Source organism: Juglans regia, chromosome 16 (assembly GCF_001411555.2).
Source record: "Juglans regia cultivar Chandler chromosome 16, Walnut 2.0, whole genome shotgun sequence".
NCBI classification, from domain to species: domain Eukaryota; kingdom Viridiplantae; phylum Streptophyta; class Magnoliopsida; order Fagales; family Juglandaceae; genus Juglans; species Juglans regia.
The window spans coordinates 10,908,181-10,932,578 of record NC_049916.1 but is presented as its reverse complement, the minus strand read 5'-3'; the positions used below and the strand labels follow the sequence as shown (position 1 = coordinate 10,932,578).

Genomic DNA, 24,398 nt, shown 5'->3' with positions numbered 1-24,398 from the left:
AGTCTTGTATAGTATGGGAAGATTGCCCTGGTGTGACTTCCATCATGACTGGACAGGCTCATTTAAGCTGCTTTTTGCCTCTCACATGTTTAGTTGTATCATATTTTTTTACAATAAATTTTTTAAAAACAAACTCATTTATCAAATAATCTAAATGATAAACAAGACTTTGAAATGGTTTGTCTGTTACTTAGGCTTTAACAGCCCCCAATAAAAATCCGTCACATAAGCAATTCTACACAACTATCATAAGACATATTAATGTTTGTTTTCTAATTCTTTTGTCATTTTGTCTTGTTTGTCCTTTTTATAGATGGAGTCTTCTATAAATGATGTGCAAAAGTCAACACCAAACATGCAAGAGTCAATACCAAACATGCCTTCACCCCCACCCCCATCCAATGTAAGTGATCAATCAGTTTGTGGGTCACAAAGAGGTAGAGTTAGGTCTTTTGTTTGGGATCAATTTACAAAAATACCAAAAGGTGATCCAAGTAAACCTAGGGCTGCATGTAATTATTGTGGTGTTTCGAATGCATGTGATACGAAAAACATGAAGTATCACATTGAGCATCAATGTAAGAAATGTCTGTTTAAGAAGACGGATAAATCCCAAACGACTCTAGGTTGGAAGGTGGACGGAGGAAGTGGTAGTGCTAGTGGAGGACTTGTGCCTATTGCATTTAGTGTTGAGGCTTGCCGACAAGCCTTAGCAGATATGATTATTCTTGATGAGTTGCCCTTTAGGCATGCTGATAAGGTGGCTAGTAGAAAGCAAATTTGATGGCTGAATTTAAGCAACAGTTGCAGTCAGAAGATAGTTTGGAAAGTAAGTCAGAGGTTGATAGATATCTAGCTGAAAGATGTGAGGATGAAGATGGTAGTTTAGACCTTCTAATTTGGTGGAAGGTGAATTCAGTTAGATATCGCGTACTTTCAAAGGTTGCATGTGATGTACTTGCAATATCGGTATCTACTGTGGCCTCTGAATCTACATTTAGCAGTGCAGGTCGTATACTTGACCCTTTCCAAAGTAGTTTAAATCTAATGAGTATTGAGGGTCTTATATGTGCACAAAACTAGCTTCATTCCTCTTCTACTCCAATAAGCCTTAGGACTTTAATGGATGAAGTAGAGGAGTTTGAGAAGCAGCTAGTATGGGTATGTAATAAAATTACCTTTGATATCTTTTGTGGTTTATTTTGTTTTATCTTCTATGTTATGTAACTTTATTTAACTTGTTTTGTTTTAAATTTTTATGGATATAACTTGTTAGGGACCCGAACTTTGCTGATTCTGTGGAGGCGTCAAATTCAATGCCTATGGCCCTACACCCAATGTTGATTAAAGACTAAAGAGGTGAGAAGATTGTTGGTAAGCTAGGCTCTGATGATCTCTTTATGTGGGTTATGATTTATTAATCTGTCTATATTTGTTTCGTGGGAATCTGGAATGCATGTGGGGATTGTGTTCCATGTGAAGTGTTTATTGTTAATTGGATATTTATCGTCTGTTCCTTTTTCACTCCCAAGTGTGGTGTGGAGGATTTGGTTTTGCATAATGCAACTTTAATATGAAAAATCTTGTCTATTTGCCATAAGATATATGATTTGTAAGTTTTGGGTATTGACAAAACATAAGATTTTTATTTTAGGTGTTTTTCATTTTGGGTCCTTGGTAACTTTTGCTTTATTGCATAAATTTGGTTGCAGGGATTTCCTACATGGAAACTTGAGCTCCAGTTGTTAAGCAGATATGAACGTCACTCCTCTTTAAAAACTGGCTAGAATATCACTAACCAGTTTTGTTGATGCGAACTTTCAACCTCGTTCTAATATTTTGGTCTTTCAAAGCTCTGTAAATTACCCATTATATGTTAAGTACTTAAATTGTTAAGTTTTGGATTATAGTTTATAATTTGTAATAACTTTTGTATTATTATTATTATTTTTTGATTTTATTAGTTTTTTATATAGATTAGTCTTTTTTTATCATTATATTTTTCAAGATCAAATTTTTTTTTGATAGTTTTAGCTAAAAAAATGTACAAAATTTGAAGTGGGCTGAAAATAATTGAAATTGGGCAAAAAAAAAAAAAATCAGATTTACATGGGCTGAATGGCCCATTTTAGACATGTCCAGACCGACCCTGGACCGGACCGAAATGGACCGAACTGGACCGGTCCTATACGTTACTCAGTCTGGTCCAAGGTGGAGAATTTCTGGGCCGAATAGGTTCGGTCCGATCCACAAAATGGCCCAAGACCGGACCGGACTGGACCGAGATCACCCCTAGTTGGCAAGGTGGCCTCCCATTGGGGGGTTTGCATGGTGGTCATGTTGCCACCTAGCCTAGAACCTCCTTGGGTGGTTGGCTAACTTGTTGATCATTGCACCTTAGAGTAGGCTGAAATGGCTATAGGGAGAGGGGCTTTGCCGTGTGGTAATGGTGAAAGGGTGGTGAGGGTTAATGATGCCGTAGGCTATGGGGTAATTCACAAGGCAAAATTTTTTTGTCTTGTCCATTTGGACTATCCTTTTGGCATTTTGTGGCTAGTTTAAGGCATACTTGAGTATCCTCTTTAAGTGGTAGACGGTGGAGATTGGGTGGTGAAGTGGCAATCAAATAAATAGAGAATTTTCATGAGTGGTTGTCAAAAATTCAAGGGGATTTTCGGATTGGACAAAATTTGGGGTTTTAGCTAGGGTTTTTGAAAATCAAGCTTGGTAGGAAATTTCATGAATAAATTGAGGGTCTAGTGACAGAAATGTCCTTGATAAAAAATGGTATGAAAATATTCGAGCTAGGGGCACATAGTCCATTGCACACAAAAGTACACATGGGTGCCAATTGGGTATGATTTTAGGGTTTGACATGTATAAAAGTTTATCTAACATTCTAGTACGATCTAAGAGTAATAGAAATGGATAACCAAATAAGGAAATTTTAGAACAAAAGGTTGAAAAATGATAATAAATAAAAAATAAATAAATAAAGCTTAAAACATGGTTTCAAGATCACTAATCGTGTGGTGATCGATCAATACTCTTAACCAAGATTCTAAACTTAATTTAATTATTTCTAAAGCTCTTAGGGTCGTGGACTACTCTAATGAGCTAGTCTTCTTATTTTAGTGTTGATCTAAGAGCTAATCTATAAGGGTAAATAGGTGGGGGTGTTATAGTATCACTATTAGTGCACCTAGTGGTGCCCATTCTTGAGGAGTCTGGGATTTTATCCGCTAGCCACGAAAAGAGCAATGAGTGTAAGGGTCGCTAACCCAAACACACGGGGATAGATAGTGCATACTGGCCATGAGGTTAAAATAGAAAAGATTGTGAAGGCATGACTCAAACTAAATGAGACTGCATGACTTTTTTTGATGGAAACAAACTCATTTCATTAATGAACCGAAGTTACAACTGTGACTTATCAATATATGAAAATCCAATACATGGAAAATCCAGACTATAAGCCAAACTACGCATCAGCTCTGGGGCATCCCCACACACAAATTCCTTTGTAGCGGATATTGTCTTAACTTCTAAACAAACTTTCTCATAACAGAGAAAACGTTCTGTAAAATAGAACTTAAAGCCCCCTCTATCCTCCCAGGGAGGAAGAGTACGGGACACTGTTATGGACACAAAATCCAATAGCCTATTCCTATTTTATTAAAAACTAAACTAACAAAAAACTACAAATAAACACATTAACAACTACAAGACCACAAGCACTGGTGAGACCCCGGACATCACGCCCATCGCAAGCATCGGCATCTCGAACCCTGACAGAACTAGCACCCAGCTCAAGCACGGACCACAATAGCCTAGTCGTATGACCACCAGTTGTAGCATCACCCACCACTCTCGAACGGCTCTTGCCTCGGCTTATGTTCTATCCAAAGGCCCAACACCACATTCGGGTCAACAAAAAGCAACAACAACAACAAAAACAGAAAAACAAAACAACTACAAAACACTGAAACGGAAACAAGAAAGAAATATAAAAAATAAAAATGGATGAATAGTGCACAATGGGCCAGCAGTGGCTCGTGCATAACACTGTTCACTCTGGGAGGAAAGCCGACGGTCAGACTTGAAAGTCCCAGAGTCAGAGGTTCCATAGAAACCGAGTGTGGCATCGGCAGAGGGCTCCTCGGTGGCGCTTGATGGCCACGCACAGACGATATCCGAAAACTTCATCCCGCGCGTGCGGGCTACGCTCCACTTCGATGGACGCCAGATTTGGAGGTCGTGAAGATCGACGGTTGTACGTCATGCCGGTGGAGCGCGTGTAGAAGTGCGACGGCTGGAAAGACTCGAACGACGATCCTCCCTTATTTGGCCTAAAAAATACAAAACAAAACAAAAACACTACACATAAATAAAATGGACAGAGAAGAGGGGGGGGGGGGAGCCGAAGCTCCAACCCCCTTTCGATTGATCTGGAGTTTTGGGGACTTTAAAGAGAAGGGAGAGGGTTTTTTCTAGAGAGAGGGTTTTTTCAATTTTGTTTAATTCATCGCGTTCACGTATGTATGTAGGCTTGGTTTTATGTACTGCATGACTAAACTTTATGATTGAGACCTTGATAAATTAAGGGGAATATATGTATATGTATTTATGTGACTAAATATGATGAATGTAACTTAGTGTGACTATGAATGTTATTGCATGAATCAAAGCATATATTCTCAAACGTCTACAATATAAAGCAATCCTTACTGAGTGTAATAGCTAGCCAGAAATTCAACAGATGAATTTCTTTACGCTATAGGAACTTTGAAAGGTTTCATGAATCGAGCAATCGCGCATGTTTTAGTCTGTCGGCACAGTCAGTTTTACTACTAACTAGGTTGCCAGAAATGTAATTTTATTTATTTGAGCTATTTTAAGTGTGATAATGAGAAATGGTCTATGTCATTAGTCTCAGATGAATATTTAGGATTTTATAATGCAAAAAAAAAAAAAATCATTTTTCGGACAACAGTTATTCAAAAATGTGTTTGAATTGTTCGAGGTACTTAGGAGTTGAATTTCACAAAAAGAAATACGCTCCTAGTTTCATATGAAAATTTAGGATTTTATGGTGCAAAGTTATTTTCGCCATTTTCGAAATGAATAGTGACCCTAGTGTAAGCACCTTGTGGCACTCAGTCTAGTGTTTTTGAGATCACAATGTGGAATGCCCAAATTAAGTTAGAGAATTTTTATTTGGACTCTTGTTAAGATCTTAGCCACACTTGGTAAATTATATTGGAAACTTAGCACCAAGAGGAACCATGAGACGAAAATGTGAAGAAAATCAAGTTTTGTGATTATGCCACCTAAGCCAACACTAAAGAGGGTTTCAACCATAATGAAACCCTAAATACTTCGAATCCAATTGAAACCCCAAAGTCTTGGTGAAAACTAAAACCCCAAATATTTTCTTCAAACTAATTATAACCAATTGTAACTTAGTATTTAATCACTTGATTAAATCACTTCCATATGTTATTAACCACTCAAGTTCATGTCATTACATCCTTATTTATTCTTTTATATCTTGGTAATTTTATTGGGCCAATAAAAATTGGATTTGAGTTTATTAGAAACTCAAACCCCATTGAGATTGTGTTAAGTTTGATTTTGTGACTTTTTGTGGTTTTGGCGTAATGATTCAAAGCATGATAGTTCTTATGAATTTTTTATGAACATATTGAGTGTATGTTATTGAAATTTTGGAGTTCTTGGAGTTGTTTTGAAAAGAGATAGACCATGAACATCAATGGTTGTTCTTGAGATCAAAATACTTGAAGTTTTATTATGAAGAAAGTTGTGATTTTTATAATATAAATTTTGTTGGTTGTTCTAGCATGTTATTTAAGCATAGGATGTGAATTTGTATGTTGCATACTTCGGTTTTAGCATGAAAGAGAGTGTTTAAAAGAGTTGCAACAAAAAACAAGAGTTTTAACCTATACATGTTTTGGCGAATGCCTGTCTGACCTAGTTGTGTTATGTTTTAAATTTTCTAATTAGATATTTGGATTTTAGACAAGATTTACATGAGTAAATGTTTAAACTGTTTACAACCCCAAGCGCTAGGATAAGATAATATTCTCGTGAATTCCATTGTTCACGCTAGAGTGTTTAAATTGTTGTGAAATTCTATGGGTTGACAAAATACCGTCAACAAATTTCAAATGTGGCCTAGTTAATTGGTCACCAGAGTGAAGCCAGACACCAACACCGATGGAGAGATGCTAGATACCTGTCACGAAATATGTACATTATGTTTTTCATAGCAAGTGCAGATACCTGTGAATTGATATGTATGTTAATGCACTTATAGTTGGTATAGATAGTTGTGATGTGATGCGGTATCTGTAGGGGCACACAACTCTAGGGGACCTATGCCGCACCCATAGTTCACGTTTATTTATTAAGTTATTATTGATCAAAATTCTAAGTTCATGTTCAAGTTCAATCACATTCAGTTCAAGTTCACGTTATTTCATGTTCAAGTTCAAAAGTCATGTTATGTCACGTTCAGTTTTAAGTTCACATCAGTTTAGTTCATTTCATGTCATGATATATGTTAAGTCACGTCAAGCTTACTCATGGCTTACGTTTTGCATTCATACTTTTACTATCATGCATGCATTTATAAATTATCAGTTTAAGTTGTTTGTTAACTTGTTGAGATTTATAATCAAATTTCACTTAGTAGTCCCCACTACCATTCCTCCCAAAATGGTAGATCATGTGCCAGGACCAAGAGCCATGCAATGAAGGATGATCGCCTGGAAACGGTCAATTAGACAACGACACGATGCAGAGCTCATCGCTTCAATGCCCCGTTTTATTAATAGTATTATGGCATTCTTGACCAAGTTTTGACTTTCGAGAGCTACTTGATGGATTAACCTAGTAGTTGCCTTAGTTTCTGCATATACTTAAGGAGCTCTGCCTCCAATACTATTATGGTTACAGATATTCTGGACTTACATTATAACTTGAACAACTATTATCTTCAGTTTATAGAATATGTTTTATGTTTGTGATATAACACGTCTGGTGCATAATATTGCTTAAAAAAAATATTCGTAACAAATACTACATATTATTAAATGCATGCTAAGTGCATTATATCATCTTAATTGTCATGAATAGGGGCAAGTAACCTTGTGTTACATGTCTCAACACTTCATACTCCGTCCGATCCCAAGCAAAATCTAGAGATGTCACACTAAGTGTTCGATTCATTTTTTTTTTTTTTTTAATGTGTCTGTCCCAGGAAATGCTTTAAAGTGAGGTTTGAAACCGTACGACAAAACTTCGCAAAGGGAGAAGGGAGAAGGGAGAAAGGCAAAAGCCTAGATCACATATTTCCGTTTTACTTTATGATTTTGATAGCACTAGATTTGATCATTTTTGTTAAATGCTTCAGCAAACTCTCTTTCAGTTTTATAAAGTACATTTCATTTTTATGAAATGAAATCTTTTGTACTTAACGCTTCATTAAGAAAAAAAATTGTTAAAGGCAAGTAACATTTCAGTCCCTCTGTTTTCTTAAATTAACATTATTCTTAACCCTATGGAGACGTACGGGGATTACAATTATTATTATTAGTTGTACCATAAGATATCATCAAGATGACTTTCGAAATTCTGAATAAAAAATTATCTATACAAGGAACCATATATGACCCATGATAAATGTTTCGGAAAAGATAACATGATAATGTTTCTCATCTGAAAACCATTTCCTGGGGCCTACCTTTCATCCTACAACATTCTAATGCTAGATGTGATTACTAATTTCTCGCTCCTTTAGGATCAGCATTACTTACCTCCACATCCAAAACAAGAAAAGTTGAAAATCAGTCACCATGGCTCCGAAAAACGGCTGTTCTCCTTTAGACTCTAGAGACTTTCATGTACACTTGATATGGATCGAGACAAAGTTGTCAAAACTTTCATGCTGCTAATAGAACATTTCTCTGCCACTAACTGTGAATTTACAGATGTAAAGGATGGCAACTGAGTGCAAACCGTTTGCTGATTCCATTGCCAGTGTGGAAAGTTTGCTCTTTCACAACCTGCAATCACATGGGGAAATTCATTTAGCAGGCAATCCATTTTAGCTAAAACATGCTAAACTGAATGTATAAGGAATAGATTTATAGATAATAAACTATAAAAGTAAATTGGCTCTTTTCAACAGGAACATCACTTTACTTACACCAGTTTCTTTTTCTTGTTTTACTAATTAATTAATCTTTAAAAAGGACAGATCAATAGCGTGGCCATATCCGTCTATGATATATTTATAATATCAGAAATTTATATTAGAAATGATGCTTTAATGATATGCCCAAACCAACCATAGATTTAGTGACTAATGATTCTTGCTACTTGCCAATGGTATTAATCCTTATCCCAGACAACTCAACCGGAAGTACTCAAGTCTATGAAACAATCACAATAGCTAGGGATGCCAATGGGTAACCATTCCACCTAGTTGTCTAAAAATATTCTCACCCAGTCTCCCTCGTTCACGCATCAAGTTTTAGCAAGTAGACCCATCCTGGCTCCATTTATGTAATGGAAAACCCAAACTTGTCCCGTACTACCGCCCTCTACTTCCCCACAATATTTCAACTTCTCCGCCACACCCAGAACAAGATCATATTCAGAAAAGCAATGTTCCAAAAACCATAGAAAACAAAATTCCATAGTAAATCAAGAATTCAAATCAACACAACTATTTTTAGCATCGGCCTAATAACCCTTAATCCTCAAAAAAAAAAACTTTGGAACCATAAGTAGAGATGCAATTCAGAAATCCCTGTTAACATGGATCCAACATCTAAAATATAAACTTCCAAAGATAGATATGTTGTTACAAATGAATTTTTGGTTAGAAATTAAGTCGAGAAAAGGAAAAAGTAAAAGAAACTAATCACAAATGGGGGCCACAATATTTACATCAACTGGTAAAAAGGCCAACTTTCACAGCTGCAGACATCAAGAGAAATACCACTAGTAAAATATGAAATAAAAGATGGAGAGAAGCTCTCAACCTTCAAGCGGTAATACACCCTATTACATTGGAAACTAAGATTAAGAGAATGGTCAGAGTAAAAGCCTATACCTAGCAATAGGATAAACTTAGCTAACACACCCATAACCTCACTCTCAGACAAGGCTAATAAAATTTATATTCATGTATATATGCATGTGTATATGCGTTGTATACACGCACGCATTTGCACGCACACACACACACAAACACATACCTAAGGTTGGCCAGAAAAAAACCATAGGAAGGAAAGAAATTAGAAAATAACAGCGCAAGACCTCACAAAAATTTGCAATAAAGGCATGAAGCCAATAACAAGAGGCTACTTGACATCATGGGAATCTGGTCCGAGGTGTAGCGATTCAAGCCACTTCGCTATAAATCTCTACCTTGACTTTAATTTCATAAAGCGTAGCACAAAATCTTCTCAAAAAATCCCCACCAAAACAAAACAGAAATACATCATACACTTTGGTATGAAACGAGATGTGGAATATCAACTTACTCAACTGCAATTAACGCACAACCCACCATATCTTCATAACAATATATCTGGGGTAGTCTAACTTGTCTCAGTTTGCCATTAGAAGTACTATACTCATGCTCCTTAGTGCATTGTTTTAATAACAGCCAGTGCATCTTCCTACACAAGCTGTCTTACAGTGCCTGTTTGCATCTTTCTAAGAGCATCCCAGACTCATCAAACGTAACATTCCCACTAATGCTAGATTTAAGAGCTTTAGGACCAAGACATCATAACCTTTATTCTTTCAACCTAGATGTATGACCAAGAAATATACACTTTTTTTTAGTGGTAGGTTCAAATTTATTGTCATTTAGATGAGCATATGCTGGAAAACCAAATATTTTCATATGAAAGGTGTTGGATGTACAAAGAGAATTACAAAACAAAAGCTTACAAATTGGCATGCTTGCTATAATATGTAAAACATACTTTTCAATAATAAGAGATTTACAATCTGGTGAACCACATCAAACCATGTCAATTTATAAACTAATTTTTTGTAATTACTTTTGTGGAACAAATATTTCTCTTTTCATATAAAATAAACAGCCTGGTTACATGACCAAACTTCTAAGAGAGTTAAATTCTATCTCCACAGATGATGGAAACCTATTCACAAACAAACAAGCTAGATTGACTACTCTTGCCCAAAACTCCAAGAGTTCATGTTCATGTGCTTTGCAAATTGCAACCCCATCTATTTTGGTGTTTTTCTAGCTGTTTGGTCTCATAATCCCTTCACTCTTTTTTTTTTATTGGCACCGGGGTTCTGAGAACAGTGTCCGACTAATCCTGGAGGTGCATAGGCCCTTAGCAAGGAGTTTCCCACAAGTGCACCTTGGGTAATTCAAGGGGAAAATCTCTCAGTCCGATAGCCCCTAAAGATTGTTTGCACCCAAGGGGATTTGAACCTTAGACCTGAGGGGGGAGCATACCCTCAAGCCCAAGGCCTTTACTGATAGGAACCAAGGTGGGCCTACTCTTAAAGATCCTTTGCAAGTTCCAGATGGGCCAATTACAAGATCAAGGGCCAAGAAGATCAAGGAAGCAATGCAAGGATTGGTGCAATCCACTTGGGATGAAGCCAGCAAGAGCCCAACACTGAAGATGGGTCTGAAAGAAGAAGAACCAGCTTTGATCCACTTTATTCAAGCTGTGGAAGACATGACTTAGAAATACAGCCTATTGTTATTGGAGGCTTCTAATTTGGTTAAATGATTTATTTTATTAGTTTAGAATAAGTGGGCTTGAAGATGCTTGGCTCACATGTCTTATTTCTTATGAACTATGTTTTTGGAAAGGCCTTGTATTTTGGCCAAGGGCTTATTTGGAAAGTTATATTTTAGGAACTAGGGTTTCATCAATTTATTGTAGGGGTTACTGTAGCCGCGCGTACTGTAGCCGGTACTGTTCATCAAGGGTAATTTTGGGTAAAAGGGGCTTTATTTTGGCTAGGGTTTTGATTAGGTTTGGGTTTAAAAACTCTTTGTAGCCTCGTTTGAGAGATTAGACAATATTGAATTTTATTTGTGAGATGAGTTTTCTCCTCTTGTTCTTGATTGAACTCTTGAACTTATCAAAGGTAAATCACAACCTTTGTGGCGTTCCTCCTTTGTAATCTGGGCTCTTGAGACGGGTTCTTCAACGGGTCTAGATTTTAATATAATCTAGGTTCTTGAAACGAGTTCTCATCGGGTCTAAATTCTCCATCCTTGACATGATTTTTTGGCTTTCTTGGGAAGTTTTCAAATTGATTGTGGGTTCAAGGGATTTCATTCCCGCGAGTTCATATCATTTACCACTTGAGCCAACCCCTAGGGGTTCATAATCCCTTCACTCTTGCAGAACTTATTCAACTTACCTCACAGAACTGCAGACCATTATCCTACCGAGTCGCTAGATCTTCTTTTTTGTTTACTTCACAACCAAGCCTTCCATTGCTTAAAGAAAATTCATCACTAAAGGTCAGCAAATACCGATCACAACACTTGGAAGAAACACAAGAATGACCTCATGAATCAGAATGATCCTGTGAACAGAAACACTGAACTGAAGTAAAAATTGTTTCTCAATCACCCAATATACACAGAACTGCAACTTTCCAATTTTTACTGTATAATTGCTTAATTCCAGTATCCCTCTTCTACTCATATGCCCTGGATGCATATGCCAAAGTCTGGTTTCTCTGAACCTTAATCTGTAGGAAACACAACAGCAGCTATTGCGAAAGTCATTGTATTGTATGTGGCAAATAAAGGTCCTCGATCTTTTTACCCTTCATCACAACCATGACATCAAAGCAGCAGCAACAAGGGCCATGCTCGCTCTTGATTATAGAGGTGGAAAAGCCCACTTAACCTCTCAACATCCCTCCTAATATCTGAATCCTTCTCATCCTTTTGCCATCTATCTACTCACCATCAACATCGTAACTTTCCACACAGAGACAGAGAGGCTATAAAGACAAAGGGTGGCATGAATTTATGATTTTGTTCAAGTATAAGATCCTATCTATAAATTTATGAAAGTTTAAAATAAAACCAAGGTGAAGCAAAAAAGGGTCAATTAAAACTTGTCCCTGCCCCAAACCTGCCTTGGGTTTTAACACCAAACCCCATCCCTTCGTAGGCCAGGAAACCTGCCCATTTGGTGCAGACCTGAACTAGTCCCCAACCTCCCCAACCAGACATACATAACTGCCATTCCTAACAATAACCATCCATGGAAAGATATGGTTCAACTTATCACACCTCATTTAGGAAAAACTTCAAAACTCAAACTTGCAGTTTACAAAGTGCAAGAAAGTGGAATCACATAAATTATACAGCATAGATACACAAACTATGAACATGGAAAACAATTACTCGAAAGTCCAAACAGTACATGTGTGGGAAGGCAGAATTATGAAAGATATGGAGAGAGGTCTCAAGAATCTATGTGCTAGATAGATTTAAAGCATAGCCTTCTTATGAAGTCACATCATCCACTTTCTCATTTTATTACACCATTAAATGAAAATTATTCCTATAAAGCCACATTATCCGTCTAGTTGTATTATTTTTAAATGAGAAACAAATAATATGTACAATTAAGTTAAACTTATTGAATGAACAACAATCCTCTAATTAAATCAATAATGTTTATTTAGAACTAAAACTATTAAATGGGAAATCCTTTATTTAATCAAGTTGCTAGTTTTTATAAAAAAATAGTTCAAAACGCATTTCTTTTAAAATGAGAAATAAACCTGAGAAAGAGTACAGAGACATGACTAACTTCATTATCTGATGATATTGCAGAAAAAAAGGGTTCCTAGATATTGGTTCCTCAACTTTTTTTCTTGATTTTTGTGGCATATGGTATGAATGAATCTAAAATAAAAAATCTTTCAAAAAACTATACTGTATATATTGTTTTTAATTAAATATCTTATAGTTTTTATTCCCACACATTGCATGGGTTTGCGACTAGTTGCTTATTAAAAAGTACGACTGAAACCTGCTTCTTTGCTAGCTCTGTTGCATATCAAAGATTGAAGAAACCTGGGCCACCAGTCTTGATAGCAAGTAACACTGATACACATGTAATCGCCGCAAGCCAAAACAATGCTGATCCTGCAATGGACAAGTTTTGATGATCAACAAGGTATGAAGCATGAATCAATCATAAATTGTGAACTGTAAATATTAACTGCCTAAGAGAGTTCATATTAACACAAAACCTCTAGAACCTTTGGACACACCAGTGGAATTAAAGGGGATGGATTCAGCATTAAGACCACATGATCTAGGTACCATCGACCCTATAGCTGAGAGATCATCTAAAAGTTTGGCATTTCCAGTTTCAGATGCCACTATCCCTTGAAATTCTTCACTCATAATCAATGTGGCTAGAACATCCATAAATGATTCTTTATCCGTTCCACTTTGACCCTTCTTGTGAGTATGATTTGACAGATCAGAATCAAACAACTCATCATCCGAAATGCCCACATAAGCAGAATCTGCCTCATTTCTGTTATCATCTTCATCCTCTACATAAGCTTTATATGTTAGTCGAAGTAGTATCTCTCCAGAGGGCCCCTTTCTAAATAGTCCCCAACCTCCTCGCAAGACGACAATCCTGTCTGTCGGCACAGTGTCATGAAGAGAACCCAGATTGACCTGGAAATAAAATTCTATTCAGAAGCCGCAGAGATAGGAAAGTAAAGAATTGACAAGACAAGATAGTTTCCATGTGAATGCAGTCAATTTTGTGCATAAACTTGTTACTGTAGGTCCATATCTATTAGTTACATTCATATTGTCAAATGAAATGTCAATTCGAATGGAACCTTTCAATTTTTGCCAGATAACTAAGTTGCTCTTAAAGAAGTTTCAAATAGTATTTTATTAGCATACTGATTATATATATTTATATGTTAGAAACATATATAAAATACCTTTCAGATAAAAAATGAGATCACACACACAAGCATGTGAATGTATTTTATGGAAAGTAGAGCTAAATGGAAAAAAATGACTTTCTACCCAATGGAAAGACCTCATGATTATAAACATACCAATTAAATAAGTTAGTCAACCAAGCCAAAACTTGCCAAAGGAAAAAAGTAATTTACCTCCCCCTCTCCAATGGTCAACTCTGCAAATCCTAGAGAATCCTTTACTTGGATGTACAGTTTTTGTTTTCTAGGGTTCACAACGAGCATATGAAAATCCTGCCACATACCACATATAAACCATTACTTATAGTTATAAACTTCAGATTGAACTGAATTCAATGATGCAATGAGCACTTTCTTGCACGAAGCATCACCTGATTCCATATTGGTTTACCAGGGGGACCAATGACTGTGGTTTGACTATTCTTTTTACTGCAGATGGTTTGATCTCCCAGGCTTAAAATAACATATGGATCTGTTTTGCCTGACAAAAAATAGAGATGATAGAACGTATAAAGGCATCAAAGGTGGACATATACATGGAACAAAGGATCAAATTCTTGGGCAATGTCATAATAAATGTTGAAGAAAATGAAAGTGCGAGCATAACATCAGTCAGATATGACTCTAAACAAGATACAAATTTGCAGGATGGACACCAAGTATATGATCATTTAAGCATATTTGGTTTCATCAATTCATAAAGCAACTATAATCATTTTTGGAAACAAGTACACATGGAGATATATTTGTTACCATAAAAAGCATACGACAGATTCCGAGCATCTACAAGAGTCACTGATAGTTCTCCAGTAAAATCATTGTTTCCTTCTTGCATTTTCCCAGATTTATAGTCATTGGTAGCAGGACCAATTGATCTTCCTTTTTGGAAATCTAAATCAATCTTCTTTGGACGTACGAATAGTCGAGGCAAATCCTTGGTGAGAAGTTTTGTCAGAAACCTACAATAATTCAGTCAAGAATTTAAGTTAAAGAGTGGAAAACATCGATAACAGGCATACAAACACAAAAGATATCAATGACGTACTGAGTAGGATATATTAGATAACAAAACATTTAATTGAGGAGATTATGACTCCATCTAAGTACATGATTTAGCCAAGTTTAAATCATACACATCTAAGAGAAGAAAACAATTGAGAGAGAAAGAGAGACGTTTTATGTGATTCAGTGATGTGTTAAAACCCCACCATCAAGTATAAGATTTGGCCAAGTTTACAAATGTGATCAGCTGAATCGAAATTAGTAAAGACGACATTGGATACAAATGTGACTTCAATCTTCTAATGAGATGAAGGTCCATGTTTACAGAAACATAAGATGAAAGACAGCCATTGGACATCTCTTGGTAAACTTAGCACAGTTATGCAGTTGACAGCCACAGTACCTCTGCAGACAGGTGGTATTTTTTGCCTACTGTTTGTCAGATGGATTCTACCACTTGCACATCACATACACAAATGTAAATCTATGTAGATGAATTTATGATTTCTTAGCCAAATCATTAAATAAAAATATCTAAAATTGAAAATAAATAAATAAACAATCATAACTATAATAGTGAACGAATAATTGAAGAAATAAGCTTGTCTCATGCCAGCTTGAAGTCCCCTGGAAATTATTTCAATTACTTTTTTCAAATACGAGAATACTATAATCAAATATTATTCTAAAACATCTATGAGAACAATATCTCAAATCAGACGCAAGTGAAGCTTTCAAAAAGACTCTCTCTCTCAGATTAAATAACCAATATGGGAAGCATATTTTACCTTTATAAGTACTAAAACAAACATATTGAACCCTCCAAATATCAAAAAGTTGCAGTTGCTGTGAGCATGCTCTACTAAAATCTGGCCATTAAGATGATGCCACATACCATATTTTCATCTATTTTTTCCATCTTAACATCCAAAAATATTTGCAGAGGATGATATCCGACAAGTTGCAATGTGCAAGCTCCACTAAGACCCAACTGTTAAGATTGTGCCGCAATTCATATTTTCACCTATTTTTCATCCATCTTAATAGCTACATTTGACAAGTGAGCTAATTGACGGTTAGCGATAGTTGAAGGGTTTAATGAGTTAGTTTTGTTAATTTAGGTCACACATTGCAAAACACATGTTAGTTAGAGGTTGAAAAGTGTATTTTCATAAAATAAAACTAAGTTAAAAAGGCAAACAAAAAGATAATTACGTTGATAGCATTTAATAGAATTATATTATGACCAAGAGTAACAAAGTCCACTTACATTGAGAGAACAGGAATAGCTGATTTTCCCAAGCATGCATGAAAGTAGAAAAATGGAGTAAACATGCGTCAGTATCTTCGATATCAAGAATACTCAGCAAAAAAAAACTTGTACATCAAGAAGCATAGCTTTTAGATAGATATATAAAACTTTGTAAGACTACGCATGATAGAGGCTTTCTTATATTGTGCCAATAGTTGACAAATACCGAGAATATTTATAAACATTCATAGCAAAACGTCAACCGGTTTGTCTCCAAGCTAAAGAGAACTAGGCAAATGTTAGTTGGACATTTTTTGAGATGGGAAAAAAGACACATTGTTAGCTAAAGAAAGGATTGAATTGACCAAATCAACTTAGTTCAGCAGAAACCAAATTATTTTCAGTGCACTAATTGATTCAGATACAAAACTAGTTAGATTAGTTGAAGTAGACCGATCCCAGTTGATCCAGTGAATTCAAAACTTTTTTTCTTTTTTGAATTGTATTTCAGAGGTCACATTCTTTTTCTTTTTTGTAAGAAATACGAGAGAGCTGAACATATATTAACATTTTTTAAGCTTGTGTTTGTTAATAATAGTAGAAACATTGAAGGATAGGAATATGAAATTCTTTACTTTATTTAGTTGAAGAGAAAAACTAGGAAAAAAAATGAGTATTTTGTGTTAACGTTGCGACTATGCACAAAATACTACCATACATGACCATAAAACTTAAAATTTGTCGTTTCATATTCTTATTGAAGCTTACCGATGAATTCATATTTTAAACTCATTTATACATGAGTTTGGATGTTTGAAATGCATTATATATATTTTATATTTTCATTAACACTAAAATACCGAATTCAAATTTGTCACAAATTTTCGATTCAATTGGTCCTTGCGTGATGCAGAATTCGACTTCTCGAGCCTTGAATGACTTTACTACGTTTTATGTTTCCTTCAATTATGTCAGATTCTGATGGCATATAAGACAAATATTAATTCTATATTTTTAAGATGACTTGGTTTCTCAGATTTCAAATATTATCTCTGTTCGTAAGCTATCTTTCTTACACATTTTCGTGATATCATAATCATTATAGCAATGCATAAAGAAACAAACTTTCAGCATGCAACAACCCAACCCAAAAGAATTCCTAATACCATCTTTATATGTTGAAAGTGTTTTACTAGACTTAGACATGAATCAACCATATGAATGGAGAGGAAAAACAGAAGAGTCATTCTCAGAATCCTCTTAAGAGAGAGATTGAGGCAGAGATAATCTAGATATTCCCTTGACTGATAGAACAAGAGATTCCTGTGATCCTAATTAGGGGCTAGGAGTTTATAACTGGTTGACAGCCTTTGTTTTGTGCACTACCTTTCAGTGTACATAAAATAAATCAGAGTTTGTAACATATATAGTACTTTATCAAAGATAAGGTTCTAGCACAATGTCTGGTGTGGTATTAGTCTCTTCAGGTAATTTTTTGAAAGTTATTTAACATTGTTCATTTTAAGGAAACTTTGATTGTGGATCATTTACATTAGTGATGCTCCTAAGTGGGATGTGAATTTTATCAAGCAGATTCTTACTTTGTCTTCAGATTGTTTGTATTCTTTGAGAATGGATGGTGAGGACAATCTGTTTGAAAGCATAGTGTGTTTGCAGTAAGATCATTTTTATTATGTTCAATATCCCAATGGTAGTAACCCTTTTCTTTGGAAGAATATTTCGTGGAACGAATCATCTGTGAGAATAGCTTTCTTTATTTGGAGTGCTACTTTTCAGAAGATCCTTACTATGGATAATTCGAGACAGAGGAAAATCATTTTGATGGATTTGTTTTGCATGTGTAGGAGTGGGGAATTGATATTCATCTCCTTTCCTTTGTGGTGACTAGCACTCTCTGGAATGCTATATCTGGTTTGTTTCAGTTTAGATTGAGTCATAACTCATAGTGTGATGGAGCTCTTAGCATGTTGGAAAGGGAGGTTTAGTTGTTCTCAAAGAGAAGCATTGTTAAGGATGATCCCATGTTGCTTTTTGTGGTGTAAATGAGGAGAAAGAAATGACAGGTTCTTTGAGGACAAGGAGAAAATGGTCGCAGACCTTAAGGATTTATTTTTTCAAAGCTTTGTATCATTTGTTGTTTGCTTATTTTCCATTTCTATTTCTACGTATTCTTTTTTCATTATTTTGCTAGGTATTTCTCACGTATACACACCCTGTGATCTTCAATTTTATCATTAATAATGTTTTATTGGACAAGTATTGGCTTCATAGATAACTAGATATAAATACCCACATTCAATACTGGTACTCAAGTACTTGTCAAAAGGAAATTAGTAAAAAAAAAAAAAAATCTTATCTTCCCATACTAGATATGAATGAAACTGCAAGGCATTTCTACAAAGCAATATATATTATTTATTGACAATACATGAATATATGTCCCATTTATAATAGTACCACTCGAATCTGTAATTGATAAATCTTAGCTGGAAGATTAAAACTCCTTAACACTTTTAGAGCAGTAAACATTGAAAGAAGATTCCCAGAAGTTGGTGAACAGCAGGATGATTTTACAAGAATGTCAGGAATTCAGTGAGAGAGAGAGAGATGAAGATGTACTTCCAGAAGGTTGTATGATTGTCAAATAGCTATAATGTCATATGGTAGTTGGTCTCTAAATTAGATTAGAAAACCTTTACTTGTTCAAAAAAAAAAAAATCCTAGAAAAAGAATGCAGATTCACAAGGTGGCTATGATGCTAGCCGTTCTTTGTGTTACCAAATACTGGCTACTAAATAACCTACGTGCTTTTAAAGAGAATTTACCCAGGATGACAATAGTGAGATTGATGACTGATGGTCTAAATTAGATTAGAAAACTTTTACTTGTTAAAAAACATATCCTAGAAAAAGAATGCAGATTCACAAAGTGGCTATGATGCCAGGCTTGCCAGCCGTTCCTTGTATTACCAAATACTGGCTACTATATAACCTACGTGCTTTTAAAGAGAATTTACCCAAGATGACAATAGTGAGATTGATGTCTGATGGTAAAACCCAGTAGGGAAATGATATTTGCAGTCCTAGGTTGTGCAAGTCCCGCGTACTCTTTTTAAAAAAAATGGGTAAATATGGGACCCACATGAAAAAATTAAATTTTTAATAATAGACCACACTCTTTTTCAAAGGGAGTGCGCCGGGCTTGCATATCCTAGAACAGTATCTAGCATTACTCAAAGCAATATACTCTAAAGGGAACGAATTTTCTAAGAAGCTATGGCAACTACCCGATGAGACAAAATAACAGAACACGATAAAATTACTCTGTTAACTGCAAGAAATAACAGTGATGCATCAAGCAGGAGTTGAAACTTTCAGGTTGAAGAGCAGGGCATAGGGTGAGAGAATGGAGTTATATCGAGGAAAAGAATTTGCCTAACATGGGATTATCTATTGTTGAATTAAATAAAATAAAGTTCGAGAAATTTGGCAAAGTTCATTTTGTGGCAAGGATGAAAAATGCGGTCAATATAACATCCAAAGGCACTGTTGTAGAAGAGGATGGAAAAGATATTGCAAAAGCACCTACTGAGAAACTAGACTCAGATGGTAAAATAATAATGAAAATCCTGAGAAAAAAAATATTAATACAAGATGGCATGCAACAACAAAAAAGCTTCAGTAGTGACCAAAAAACTTCATCCTTTAATTCAAAAACCAAGAGCTTAAATATTACGAATATCCTTTGTTCCCACAAGAATCTCTTGTTCATTATTTCCTATCATTACCCTAATCACTATGGTTTATTTGGTTAGAAACCCAAATTAGAAAATTTACCAAGAGAAAATTTATAAATGTAACTACTTTAGTCAGATGCAAGTATACAAATAAAATCTATGATAGCCATGAAGAAGCAGACATACCCATCAAATTGAATAAGCGGAATGCAGACAATTCAAATTTGATCCTTGGGAGTGAAACAAAAGCCCATGAAACAGCTCCCACCCAAGGCTCTGTTGGTAACAATCGTAGTCTTACCCAAAGTTCCCCATCAATGTCAAAATCTTGAACACCAACTGGCACGGTAAAGCGGATAATACCAAATTTTAGTGAGAGCATTAACAGCATACGGGCATCGCCAGCATATCGAAGGCCTATTTGGTACCTAGATGACATCAAAAGATTTATAAATCAGTCAAATGCATTATTGATTTGGTATACAAGGATATTAATTTCAGAAATGATGGAATTTAGCAAATCACATTCAATATTTGCCATATCTCATGCAAGCAGACAGTTTATGTCCATCAAACAAACTTATTCTCCTCTCAAATCTATGAATGCCTATTTGGTTAGCTAAAGCCTGAAGACCAAATTGATTTATTAACTAATCCTGCCAAAAGAAGGGACAACAAGCAAAGCTACTATTTTCTTCACCTGTTGCTCATGGGGGACGAAACTTTATTCTAGCCTTTATTCCCTTTGAGGACAAGGCCAAGCACTAGTTTGACTTGGGGGTGCTGATTTAGTGGCAGTGGGCAGAAAAGTTGCTTTATTACTTATTCCATTAGGAAATGCAGATTTTTTGGTATGTCACGTTCATGCATTTACGATTCATGTGACGGTATTGACACTCCTGAAAGGTGCTCGTTCAATGAATTGCTCTACTAAACTCGAAGTTGTTTCATTAAGTCGAATTGAAAGGTAAGTTTTGTCAGTGATTAAATAGAAAGGGGGAGCAGTTGGGGCCTCTTTCCAAGAATCTTTGCAATGAACCGTCTTTGTGAAAGTGACAAAGAATGCTACACTCAGAAATTCTTTTTTATTGGTTAGTGATCAAAGAATGAAACACTCAGAAATTCGACAATCATATTATGAACAGGATAAAAAATTAACTATATCTTCATGTGCGCGCGACTAGCAATCAATAACAACAACAGCAGATCTCTCTGCCTCAATCCTCTCGAACTATCAAAGAAATTAAAAGGATAACATATAAAGACACTAAAAAAAACACCGGTAAGCTTTCTGGGACTCCATACGGAGCAAACAAAAACAGGCGCACCGCTAAATCAGAACAAATTAACACGGAGATATGAGATAATAACTGCAGAGCAGAAGTAAGAAGAAGAACTTCCATTCAACCAAATAATTCAAAAGGGTAGCTTACTGCAAATCATCAACGAGACGCGAAGTCCGGCGCTCAACGTTCCTCACCGACAACGGTTCATCTCCCAACGAGAACTGTCTAATCTCAACCCTGTCAACGTAATCAGGCTTCTTCAAGTCATCAATAACTGGCTGAAGAAACCCAATGATCCAATTCTCGATACCACCTCTATAAACCTTCCATAACTTCCCCAAAACCATGTTCACCCACTCTACCGACTCTTTCCTCTGTAAATCCTTCTCCAAAAGCAAGGAAAAGCTCTTCGGCACTTGTGGCCAGCCTCCGGAGCCGGCCCCACCACGCCTACTCTTCGCACCATCCGCTTGGTTTCTATTCCTCGAAGTCCAGAGCTTATCGAAAGCAACACCAACAAAGAAAAAGACAACGAATAGTCCGACTATATTTCGACTAAACGGGGGCGAGGGGATCGGACGTATGACTTCCATTTGGGTTCTCAGTTTATCTAAGATTAGGTCGTTCTGGAATTCGGTAAAATTGGACATCAATTGAATTGGCGGTTCTCTGGGCAATTCTTCGTCGTACACTTCATGGGAAAACGGATTCAGTACGAAGATCTTGGCGCTCCGTCTCGCGGCATGGGCTAATTCCACGTTAAGACCACGGTTGGGAGCCTCCAAGGGAATGGAAGAAGAGAAAACGCTCCATTTTCCAGAGAGATTTCTTCTCTTTCGTTTGGAGAAAGGAATGGTGATGGGATTAAATCGCCATAGTCTACTACAGGGGCAAAGAAGCTGCTGCTGTAGCTGCGAGCGATCCAAGCTCGTGGAAGGGGATTGTGAAAGCATTTGGTAATGGAGGTAGAAAGGTAAACATGAAGTCCGAGGCAGACTTTGAGCGAGTGCGAGAAATAGACCAATACCATAGCAGCCCCCCGGAAGGAGGCCTTCTCGCTCCACCTAAGCACCCGGCTAGACCAAACCATGCAGAAGAAAGAAAAGAAAAGTAGCAGTAGCATAGCAGGACTTGGATTCAATTCAAACGAGGAACACGCGGACAAATACTACTGTTTCTTTTTTCTTTTTCCTCATAAAGAACTCGTGTTTCTAGCCAACACGGTTTAGGCAGTTTGCCTACCTGGCTCATCCTCCACTTTCACGTGGCCTTTGAACGCCGCGTTTGGCGAATTGATCCAAAGAACCTCGGCGTTTGGCTTTGGCGAATAGATTTTGAGGATTAATGCAACGTGTTTTAGCCTCGGTTTGAATTGAAAATTTATCTTAATTTATTTTATTTTATTTTATTATTATAAAATAATAATTTTTTTAAAATTATAATTTTATTTAAAATTATAAATAAAATATAATAAATAATTTAATTTTTTTAAAATTTTAAAATAATAATAATATTAAAAATTAATATTTTAATAATATTTCATTCAATCTATCTAAAATTCTCTCGACTCATCTCTAATCCAATCCAAAACTCTCTTTCAGGTTCAAGGACATTGGTGAAACTGATGCGTTGAAGTCGGATCTCGAGCTGTAGGCAACTGATGCGTCGGTTTTATTATTAGTGGCGACTAGGGGTGCTACCCGCATGGTGCGGGGCGGGGGCACCCCCTCCCCGCCCCCCGCCCCGCACCATGCGGGTGATGGGGGTTTTTCCCCCGCACCCCACCCCCGGGAGGCGGGGAGGCGGGGAGGGGGTGATGGGGGTCTAAATATTTTTTTAGACCAAAATTATAATATAATTTAAATAATAAATTAAAATTTATAAATATAAAAAAAATTTAAACTCATTAGAGTTAGATTTTGGATTGATTTGGCCTCCTAGGCCAATCTTTATATAGGAGGCCAAGGCAATACAATAGTCATCTTTAAGCAATGTGGGACTTACTACTAAGTCCCACATTGCTTAAAGATGACTATTGTATTGCCTTGGCCTCCTATATAAAGATTGGCCTAGGAGGCCAAAGCAATCCAATGACTTGAATATAATTTTAAGTCTTTTATAAATTGTGTATATTTATATACAATATATTTATTTAATATATATAAATAAAAATTTTTTTTAATGTGGAGTAGGGAGGAAGCCTCTATATGCATGTCAAAGGGCCCCACCATTCCCACAATGCTTTAGCTTCGAGGGGAAGCTTGGGGCCCGCCCACCCCTAGTGGCGACGGTTTTTGCAAATCACAACATATATGGTTTGGATTCAATATTCAATTCAACCAGTTTATCTTATTTTATTTTATTATTTTTAATTTTTTTAATTTTTTATATAAAATATAATAAATAATTCAATATTTTTAAATCTCAAAACAATAATAATATTAAAAAATAATATTCTAATAATATTTTATTCAACTTTCAATTTTTATCTAAAACTATCTCATATAATCTCACTATCCAAACTTCACCATTCGTGAACATTGGCATTGATTGGCTATATGTCTAGTCAATGAGAGGTTTGTATAGTGAATTGAAATGAGATAAAAGTTAAAAATTGAATAAAATATTATTAGAATATTATTTTTAAATAATATTTTTATTTTAAAAATTTATAAAAATTGTAATGATTAAATGAAATGATATTAGATGAGTTGAGATACTTTTTAAATTCAAACAAAGCTTGATCTCGTTTGTTTTCACAGCACATATCATTTCATCTAATCTAATCTAATTATTATAACTTTTTCAAATTTTATATAAAATAAAATAAATAATTTATTTTTTTAAAATCTTAAAATAATAATAATATTAAAAAAATATATTTTAATAATATTTTATTTAATTTTTAACTTTTATCTTAATTCATTTTATTTCATGAAAACAAACCAAACTTAAAATACAATGAGAGTTTGTTATTCTTTTCTTAAACTTTGAATGGACAAAAATATCCTTCAAAATGTAGTCTTACAGCTGCACATTTTGGTTGCCCTTTAAATAA

At 35.6% G+C, this 24,398-nt stretch overlaps 1 protein-coding gene across 3 annotated transcripts; it reads right to left on the bottom strand.

Moving 5' to 3' along the window:
• Positions 1 to 7,636: 7,636 nt before the first annotated feature.
• Positions 7,637 to 22,483, bottom strand: LOC108993477 (tricalbin-3-like). 3 transcript variants are annotated; one of them, XM_018968408.2, is made up of 9 exons: positions 21,488 to 22,483; positions 20,241 to 20,482; positions 16,316 to 16,334; positions 14,797 to 15,002; positions 14,415 to 14,524; positions 14,218 to 14,316; positions 13,321 to 13,762; positions 13,098 to 13,213; positions 7,637 to 8,090 (listed from the first exon to the last, which is right to left on the bottom strand). In XM_018968408.2, the coding sequence occupies exons 1-8, from the start codon at positions 22,291 to 22,293 to the stop codon at positions 13,125 to 13,127; spliced, it is 2,013 nt and encodes a 670-aa protein (XP_018823953.1). In that variant the 5' UTR covers positions 22,294 to 22,483; the 3' UTR covers positions 7,637 to 8,090; positions 13,098 to 13,124. The 3 variants fall into 3 exon arrangements, with proteins under 3 accessions (XP_018823953.1, XP_018823954.1, XP_018823956.1); XM_018968409.2 differs by having other exon boundaries at positions 13,330 to 13,762; XM_018968411.2 differs by having other exon boundaries at positions 13,342 to 13,762; positions 21,488 to 22,481.
• Positions 22,484 to 24,398: the final 1,915 nt, after the last annotated feature.

Bases quoted from the DNA above. Each gene is read 5' to 3' on its own strand.
- LOC108993477 (XM_018968408.2), bottom strand. From the start codon at position 22,293: ATGCTTTCACAATCCCCTTCCACGAGCTTGGATCGCTCGCAGCTACAG. The intron at 20,483-21,487 runs GTAAGCTACCCT...GATGTCATCTAG, and splicing joins CGTCTCGTTGATGATTTGCA to GTACCAAATAGGCCTTCGAT. The intron at 13,763-14,217 runs GTAAATTACTTT...TTTTATTTCCAG, and splicing joins TGACCATTGGAGAGGGGGAG to GTCAATCTGGGTTCTCTTCA.